Genomic DNA, 10,211 nt, shown 5'->3' with positions numbered 1-10,211 from the left:
TGACAAAAGAAGTCAACGGTGTGAATAAATGAAAACTAAGCACAAATATTTTGTATATACTACCTTGATCACCCTATCCCCCCAAAATCAAGTAGCTATACTATAGTAGTTTGGATGGATAGTAACAGGGGATAATATTCAGACTAATGGGTTCTAAATTTGTATAGTCTTTGGAGTTCGAACTGTTTTTCAAACAGTTCGTGGTAACGAACTGTAGTAAGGAGCGAACCGGCTCAATAGTAAACGAAACTCTAAAAAATGGAATTTTGATGCTAAAAGATACATCAGAAGAATCGGATTTTTATGCTGATTTTAAATATATAAGTTTCATCAAATTTAGTCTTTTTTTATCAAAAGTTAAGAGCCTGAGAAAATTTGCCTTATTTTGGAAAATAGGGGGAAACAATCCCTAAAAGTCATAGAATTTGAACGAAAATCACACCATCGCATTAATCGTATCAGAGAACCCTATAGAAAAAATTTCAACCTAGGCCCCCTCCCACGCTCATATTTTTGATGACAATTCTGAGATAGCCATTTTGTTGCGCATAGCCATTTTGACAACGGCTGAGATAGCCATTTTGTTGCGCAAATTAAGTCTATGCCATTTTGACAACCTGGATGCACCTAAACACTTGTGATTTTTTTCCTTAGTTGTAGTAGTAGTAGTAGTAGTAGTAGTAGTAGTAGCAGTAGTAGTAGTAGTAGTAGTAGTAGTAGTAGTAGTAGTAGTAGTAGTAGTAGTAGTAGTAGTAGTAGTAGTAGTAGTAGTAGTAGTAGTAGTAGTAGTAGTAGTAGTAGTAGTAGCAGTAGTAATAGTAGTATTAGTAGTAGTTTTAGTAGTAGTAGTAGGAGGAGGAGGAGTAGTAGGAATAGTAGAAGTAGTAGTAGTAGCAGTAGTAGTAGTAGTAGCAATAGTGGCAGAAGGAGTGGTATTCACATGAAAAAGTTTCAGCGCAATACTCGAAGTTATTGCTGAGATTTCGTTGACAAACTTCATGCATACAGTGTGTTCTGATTTAGTTCAACATTCCCCCTAATGCTGCCTAAAAGTTTCCTCATAGTACTTATAGTTTTCTTTGAGACCCTGGATTAAACATACCCACCTTTCCAACCAACGAAACCTGTAGGCTATGCAAATAATGAGTAAGTTACATAACTTAAAGTCCAATAGTTAGTTCACCTTTAAACCATTTAGAACAAAATGGCTATCTCCAAATATCTAAAAATTCGATGTTACTAGGGAGAGGGTGGTTAAAAGGAGCATGGAAAGGTGGCTGGTCGGCCTCGAATTATTTTTTGTCTCTTCAAAAGGGCACTAGAACTTTCAATTGCTGAGCCCCCTTCGAAGCTTCTATGATCATTGATTTGACAGAAACATCCTGAAAAGCTTTAAATGCATTTTACTGAGAAAAACAAAATTGAATGGCTGCATGTGACGCAGTATTTTTTTTCAGTCGCTATCTTTCATTCTATCCTGGTCAATATGCATTGCGTAATTTCATCAATATTCTGGATGGAGTCCCCAAAACCTCATGGGAGTAGTGTAAAGATTGAGGCATTGATTGGGATGGAGGAGGAGCTGGCGTAGCTGTGTTGGCCTCAGGTGGCATGGTGCTAGATGGTGAGTTGTTAGTAGTAGTAGTAGTAGTAGCAGTAGCAGCAGTAGCATTAAGCTGCTAAATTCATTTCTGAGAGTTTCAATCAACTATCTCAACTACTTTTCAATATCAACAATTTTATAGTTTTCAATGGGATATGCTTAGCTTTTGTGGATTATTAAGTTTCCTAAATAAACTACTTTCTAAGATCATCAAAGCCCTGTAATCTAGAATATAGCCCTAAGAATAATAAGGTATATTCCTGTTGTACATAAGGGTTGAAATATTGGAACAGCCTGAAATCTAATGCCCAAAATCCCTTGTTTATGTGCACCCTAATTTGAAAAAAAAAGTTCGATGCACGGCCCCCCTCTCAATATAAGACCAAAAAAAGACTGAGAAGCCCTTTTTTCGGTTGTCTTGAATATTCCAAGGATAATTGCCAGGACTAACGGGACCAGGAATTATGTTGGGAGGAGAAGGTGGCTAGGGTTAAGGAAATAGGCTAAAAAGCCTATTGTCCCCCACTGGTTTGAAACTGAATGCTAATACCCCTAATATCTATGGGAGCCTAATGCTAGTAGTATTGAGCTATATGGGGTCAATAGAAAGCCAAAAAAAATCCATCTCCAACGATTTGAAAGCCACAGATAGGTATTCCACATCAAATCTAAATTTAGATGTAAAGAGGGCCAAAAGACCTTCAATGTAGACGAAAAGATGGAAAAATACACAGGCTTTGTTGATTAGAGAAATTAAAAATCGTCTGTATTTTTATCGTCTATATATTTTTTGTATGTCTATCCTATAATATATCACCTGATAAAGTATATAGCGTGTACGACCAAACATTAGTTTTTGATTAAATATATTTAGAATTATTTGCTTAAATAATAGCATTAAAAATCTCCATCAGAGAAATATAACACAACTTCAAGCTGCGGTAAGTTAAATTCGATAGCACTGCAAAACTGAGCCTATTACTGACTTAGAGTCCTAAATCTTAAATACTCGAGAAAAAAGCAACACGAACCTGAGAAACCTTGAAAATGGGGCCAAATCAGAATTATTATTACACCATTGGAATCACCATTGTTGAAAATCTTAAACAGAAAACTTACAGCCCCTCAGATAGAAGGAGAAGGAAAATCACATTTTTCAAACAGTTCGTGGTAACGAAACCGGCTCAATAGTAAACGAAACTCTAAAAAATGGAATTTTGATGCTAAAAGATACATCAGAAGAATTGGATTTTTATGCTGATTTTAAATATATAAGTTTCATCAAATTTAGTCTTTTTTATCAAAAGTTAAGAGCCTGAGAAAATTTGCCTTATTTTGGAAAATAGGGGGAAACAACCCCTAAAAGTCATAGAATTTGAACGAAAATCACACCATCGCATTAATCGTATCAGAGAACCCTATGGAAAAAATTTCAAGCTCTTATCTACAAAAACGCGGAATTTAGTTTTTTTTGCCAGAAGACAGATCACGGGTGCGTGTTTATTTTTTTATTTTTTTTTTATTTTCCCCAGGGGTCATCTTATCGATAAAATAGTCCTAGAATATCGCAAGAGGGCTCATTCTAAAGGAAATGAAAAGTTCTAGCGTCCTTTTTAAGTGACCAAAAAAATTGGAGGGCACCTAGGCCCCCTCCCACGCTCATATTTTTGATGACAATTCTGAGATAGCCATTTTGTTGCGCATAGTTGAAAACCATAAAAATATGTCTTTGGGGATGACTTACTCCCCCACAGCTCCTGGGCGAGGGGCTGCAAGTTACAAACTTTGACCATTGTTTGCATACAGTAATGGTTATTGGGAAGTGTACAGACGTTCTCAGGGGGATTTATTTTTGGTTTGGGGGATGGGGTTGAGAGGAGGGGGCTAAGTGGGACGATCTTTCCTTGAAGAAGTATGTCATGGGGGAAGAGAAATTCGATGAAAAGGGCGCAGGATTTTCTAGCATTACTATAAAAAAAAACAATGAAAAAATAAAGATGAAAAAGTTTTTCAATTGAAAGTAAGGAGTAACATTACAACTTAAACCGAACAGAGATTATTACGCATACGAGGGGTTCTAAAAATACTTTAGCATAAAGAGCGAGGTATTTAGGAGGAGGTAAATACCTCGCTCTTTATGCTAAAGTATTTTTAGTAATTTCAACTATTTATTCTACGGCCTTTCTGATTCAGTGGTCATTCTTAAAGAATTGGGACAAAACTTAAGATTTAGTGTAAAGAGCGAGGTATTAACGAGGGGACAAACCCCCTCATATACACAATAAAAATATAAGAATATGAAAGTTTGTTTCGTAAGTTAATTCTTAAGTTACGTATATTTTTTACTAACAAAAACGTTCGTTGAAAATTAAAAGTTCTAGTTGCCTTTTTAAGTAACCGAAAAATTGGAGGGCAACTAAGCGTCCTTCCCCACCCCTTATTTCTCAAAATCGTCTGATCAAAACTAAAAGAAAGCCATTTAGCCAAAAAAAGAATTAATATGCAAATTTCATTATAATAATTTATTTACGGAGAGCCAAAATCAAACATGCTTTAATTCAAAAACGTTCAGAAATTAAATAAAAAAAAACTAGTTTTTCTAACTGAAAGTAAGGAGCGACATTGAAATTTAAAACGAACAGAAATTACTCCGTATACGAAATGAGTTGTCCCCTCCACAATCCCTCGCTCTTTACTCTAATGTTTGACTCTTTGCCGCAATTCTACTTTTTAAAACAATTGAAAAATTTAGCGTAAAGAGCGAGGGATTGCGGAGGGGACAACTCATTTCATATACGGAGTAATTTCTGTTCGTTTTAAGTTTCCATGTCGCTCCTTACTTTCAGTTAAAAAAACTAGTTTTTTTTTCTTAATTTTTAATGGTTTGCAGTGATGTTTCCACTTTCTTTCTTCTTTTTTTGCTGATAGTTGGGCACTCGAGTGTCATAGAGAGCTGTTGAAGGACTGATTTGAAAAAATTGCTTTATCTAGCACGTTTTATCAGTATTAAAACCACGATGTTAAATAAAAAGTATAATTTATGACAAGAAATACATCTTTATACACAAGACGGTATACAAGTATTTGAATGCAGAACACTTTCTTCAGTCAAGTACACATTAGTCCAGCCGAGTTTTAACCTTCATTTTTTTTTATGGAAGGAGGAGGCAAATAACAAGTAAAAGAAATATACATTTAAAGTCAGAAAGTTTCAACTTTGGAAAGTGCAATACTAAAGGATATTCAACATAATACTGTTCTTTTAAGTTTGAGTGTGCTGTCACTTATAGGGTATCATGGTTGCCCTGTCAAAGGCAACCTAGTAAAGAACAAATCAAGATAAGTAAATCTGTTTGGAGGCAATTCTAAGTAGCCCTAAAGGCTTTCTATCGTTTGGTATGTAGTTTCACACTTTCGGGAACTAATTTTAAACATGGAAAGTATTAAGCCCAGAAAGTTTTTTTTCCTGCCAGGTGAGCAATTTGGGAAACGAGACACATCGGATAAGCTGTTTGTACACATCTGTGGCTTACACGATTGTAGTACGGACCAGCCCAATTAAGACGTGTAATACGCTCTTCTGGGAGCTCTTAATCTGTACAGACAGCTTCAATAGTTTGATTCGTATAAGTCAACTAAAGGCCCAAGGCTTCCGAAACTTGACGTTGCGATGTTTTTTACAGGAACAACTAGCAAGCTTGCCTCCTAATCTTGCTGCAGCTAAGATCGAACCCTGGTGCTCCGTATTGCAAAGCATGGCATCAATCCACTGTGCTACAACAGGTTAGATCGAACCCTGGTGCTCCGTATTGCAGAGCATGGCATCAATCCGCTGTGCTACAACAGGTTAGATCGAACCCTGGTGCTCCGTATTGCAGAGCATGGCATCAATCCACTGTGCTACAGCAGGTTAGATCGAACCCTGGTGCTCCGTATTGCAGAGCATGGCATCAATCCACTGTGCGACAACAGGTTAGATCGAACCCTGATGCTCCGTATTGCAGAGCATGGCATCACTCCACTGTGCTACAACAGGTTAGATCGAAACCTGGTGCTCCGTATTGCAGAGCATGGCATCAATCCACTGTGCTACAACAGGTTAGATCGAACCCTGGTGCTCCGTATTGCAGAGCATGGCATCAATCCACTGTGCTACAACAGGTTAGATCGAACCCTGGTGCTCCGTATTGCAGAGCATGGCATCAATCCACTGTGCTACAACAGGTTAGATCGAATCCTGGTGCTCCGTATTGCAGAGCATGGCATCAATCCACTTTGCTACAACAGGTTAGATGTTTTCTTTTCCTTACAACAGCAGGGATCGAACCGCGATTCTGGATATTCCCGAACGCAGTTATATCCACTCCGCTGCCACAAGGTCTGGGGACTCTAGGGAAGTAAAGGAGCAGATTAAATTCAGCAGTTCTCGGCAAAAAGCGGAAGGTCCCAGAGGTCCATTATTCTAAGGACATAGATTATTAACTTGCCAGCTGAATTACTATCTCAACGTTCTTCCCAGCCTTATAACTCTTCTTAAAGTAATTCTGAGCTGGTGTGATAAGAAAGTAGTATGTTATCACTACCAACCTTCACTAAAAGTCGGCAAAATAAAAGGAAAGAAGGAAAAAACAGATTGGGTCCAAGATCAACTTACTAAACCCCAGTCGAACAGTAGTCAATCTAATTATCTATTCCTTTCTCTGTGGAAACTGATTACTCCAAGTGCTTATACCAGGCAAAGTGGGGAATTCCTACCCGAGACCTGAAACTCAACTACCTACGATATATTACCCGGAAAATCAAATTATGATGTCAATATTAATCAATACATTTTACTCTCGCGAAAAATTTGTAAATAAAGACAAGTTGTCAGTTATGTTGAGTATCATCTTGATGTACTCCGTTTCTGAACAAATATCAGCGCGCTAGAACTTTATTTAGTTAGAATATTAACAATCCTTTTTGGGAAGGGGGCAGCCATTTAAAGCAGACTTTTTAAATCGGTGTCTTGTTCACAAAGTGGTGACATTTCCACTTTACACAAGAAATGGAAACTAAAAGAGACGGAGTACAGACTGACACTTTGACCATTTTGTAAAGGAGGCTCCCTTTTTGGCTTTGTCCTGTGATGAGTTATGAATATTAGTAGTAGATGCTGTATATGATACACAGAAAGTATTTACTTACCTTTTAATTACCATTAGTATTTACTTACCATAGATTTGTCAGCTAAGACTGAGACAAGTATGAACAAAGTTACGAACGCTCCAGCACAGTCAATTGCAAATGAGATCAGGTCACTGAAAATGTAAAGAAAATGTCAAAAAGTATATCCTTGGGTACACGGGTTTTCATCAGTTGCATTCATTTGTCTTTGATGAGGATCAAACAAAAATTTTCTGATAAAAATTGTCTTAAACAGTAAGCACAATGCTCCCCATTAAAAGAAGGTATCTCACTAAATTGGAATTTTGACTAAAAGTGTTCTGACTAAATATCTGATTAAAATGTCTTGCCTACACGGGTTTTCATCAGTTGCATTCATGTTTTTTTTTTTCATGAAGATCGCGCGAAAATTGTCTGAAAAAAATTGTCTTAAACAGTAAGCACAATGTTCCCCATCAATAGGAGGTATCTAACTAAATTGGAACTTTAGAAGGACAGCTATCGACACGTTTTTACTTGTTTTTTATTTATAATTATTTTAATCATTGTATTTTTTTTACTGAGGGTGATTGAATCAAACCAACAATAATAATATTGAAATAGGTCTCACTCAAATTGAAATTCTGAGCACCACTGCTTGTTTACGCAGCCAAAGGGATTAAATCGCAGCAAGGGGGCACTTTCTACCATCTGTGTCTCAAACAACTATTTTGGCCCAAAATTGGCCAAAATGTTGTAAAAAATGAAACAGCCCGAATCAATTTAGAGCTGTAAAACGACCATTTAAAGAGTCTTCTAGTTGTAAAAAGCTTTAATGTTAAGCAAGTACAAACGGAATAAGAAATAAATTTATTGTCTTAACTGTTTTTTGGTGCTACTTATGGGTAAAAAGTCTTACATTGCTCTACAGTATCTATTAGAGAAGAAGCGTTCAAGTATTTTTCTGGGTATTTTGTGACGCCTCAAAAGCGTATTTTTTAGCCCAAATTTTTTTGCTGGAGATACTTCAGATCATCTAATAATTTAAATAATTTGAAAGATTGTATTTGGGTTAAATGAGCATTATACCTACCGAGAGGAGAAACAGCTCCCCCCATACGGCACAACGATTTTGATTATAAAGTAAGTATACCCATATGTATCTACAGAGGTGCAAAAGGGGGAGGAGGTTAGAATCGCCAAGGAACAAGATTTATCCAAAAATCATGACTACTCTTCTTGAAAAAAAAAGAAACAATAAACCACATTTTTAAGGTTTTTAATAACTTTCCCTCCAGTCCCTCCTCTCCCTCAGAAATCTTTTAAGACTACTACTACTAATAGTAATAACTCACCGTAGCACCAAGCCACCTGAGGCCAACACAGCCAAGCACGCTCATCCTCCAACCCAATCTATTCAAGGCCTTCCATCTTTACACCCTCCCATGAAGTTCTGATTTCCTATGAATCTTTTTTTATGACATCCTCCCACCCCAGGCGAGGACGACCTGCTTTCTGTTTAGCACTAGACGGTTCGCCAAGAAGGACAATCTTCAGCAATCTGTCATCTTTTATCCGCAGAGCGTGGCCAAGCATTCTCAAACTTTCTTTCATTATAGCCATAAAAAGTGGGATTATACCACATTTTCCGTACAACCTACAGTTTAAATACGGTCAGTCAGCAGGGTACCCAGAAGAATCCGTAGGCAATTTCTCTGGGAAATATCTAGTAAATTTTCATCCACTTTTCGGAGCGCTCATACTTTCAGAGCCATATTTGACCACGGTCATCACCGTAGCTCCCAATATTCTAATCTTAGTTTGCAGACTTGTCTTCCTATTCTTCCAAACTTTTTTTTTTTAACTATGAAAACTGTGAACACCCAGAGCCTTGGCTATTCTACTTTTAACGACTTCACTGCTCCCACTGTCCTTGCTAAAAAATACTACCAAGTTTAGTGAATCTGCCCACCTGATCAGTCGTTCCGTTACTCAGTGTGACCTTTTTCATCTTCACCCATTCCTAGCCTTAGTGACTTAATTTTCAAACCAATTCTAGCACCCTAAACTCGCAAAACCTCTATGAATTCATTCATTTTTATCACACTTTCATCTAGGATGCTAAAATCGTCAGTATAATCCTCCCCATTTGAGTTTTCCTCCCCATTTGATTCCGTGGTCTCCAATTGCCTATCCTGTCCTCCTTCAGGCAAAGTCCATCAAAAGCATCCATATAAATGGGGATAGAACACAACCCTGCTTAACTCCTGATTTAACACAAAACCAGCTGCTAGCCTCATTTCCTACCTTAACCGCAGCAGTACTATTCTCGTACATAGGATAATTCACTTTAATGGACTTGTCTTGTATACCCTATAAGGACAAGACCTTCGCTAAAGCTCTTCTATCAAGAGAATAGAACAATTGCTCATAACCTATAACACTAAGGACCAAAGGTGTTTGACAACGAAGGCACTTCTCAATTATCAACCAAGATTGAAAACTTGGTTGACACATCCTCCTCGTTTTTTAAAACCACACTGTTCATCTCTTAAAAAGTTTTCAAAAGCACCTCTCAGTCTAAAAAGTATCATATTACTAAGTAATTTGCTACCTACAGAGACCAGACTAATGCCTCGATATTTACGGCACTCACTATTGTCAACTTTTTTATACAGTGGTTTAATTAAGGTTTTCCTAAAATCATTATTTTACTCCCCTTTTTAAAAATCATATTCATAATCTTCAGTAACTTATTTCTAACCTCAGAGCCACCATATTTAAGAAGCTCATTTATCACACATCAGCACCTGGAGCCTTATTATTTTTTAATCCTTTTAGTACTGTCGCTAATTCTCTTCCTGACAAAATAAATCTTCCTTCACATCCAAGGTGTCACAAACTTTTTCATATTCATCTATATATTTTCCTGCAACTGTAGCTTGGTTTAGTACATTCTCAAAATGTTCCGCCCATCTCTCTTTAACTGTTTCGTTATCACTAATTGCGGCCCCGATCCTATCTTTAACTGGGACTACTCCGGATTGACTACTCCCTCTCAATTTATTAACATGCCAGTATAATATTTTACTATTATGCCTTCCAGCTGCATCTTCCAGATTCTCGGCAATTTTATCCATGACCTCCACTTCACACCTCCTTCGTTCATACTTTAATACTTTCTGCACTGTCTTTACGTTTCTTTTGTTTTCACATGATCTATCACTCAGATAATTCTTGTACAAAGCCCTTCTACTATCTATTAAACATAAAGCTTTTTCACTAATATTCCTAGCTGCAGTCTTAACTTTCTTCCCTAAGACAACATCAGCAACTTCACAAATTGTTTTACTATTATTCCATCCATCTTCCACATTGTCAAATTTTAAACTTTCAAGTTTAGTACTCAACTGTCCTGGAAAGTTCCTCTCAAATTTTCATCCTGGAGTCTACCAGCATCATA

The 10,211-nt window shown here is 37.1% G+C and overlaps 1 protein-coding gene across 2 annotated transcripts in view; it reads right to left on the bottom strand.

The window, feature by feature from the left end:
* LOC136026504 (adenylate cyclase type 5-like) overlaps positions 1 to 10,211 on the bottom strand; it is a 300,964-nt gene that overhangs the window by 51,921 nt on the left and 238,832 nt on the right. For both annotated transcript variants that reach the window (XM_065703133.1, XM_065703134.1), the window contains one exon: positions 6,819 to 6,903. In XM_065703133.1, coding sequence (XP_065559205.1) covers positions 6,819 to 6,903 — 85 coding nt within the window. The remainder of the gene's footprint in view (positions 1 to 6,818; positions 6,904 to 10,211) is intronic.

Source organism: Artemia franciscana, chromosome 4 (assembly GCF_032884065.1).
Source record: "Artemia franciscana chromosome 4, ASM3288406v1, whole genome shotgun sequence".
In the NCBI taxonomy this organism is placed as follows: domain Eukaryota; kingdom Metazoa; phylum Arthropoda; class Branchiopoda; order Anostraca; family Artemiidae; genus Artemia; species Artemia franciscana.
This window is presented reverse-complemented; position numbering and strand designations above follow the sequence as displayed.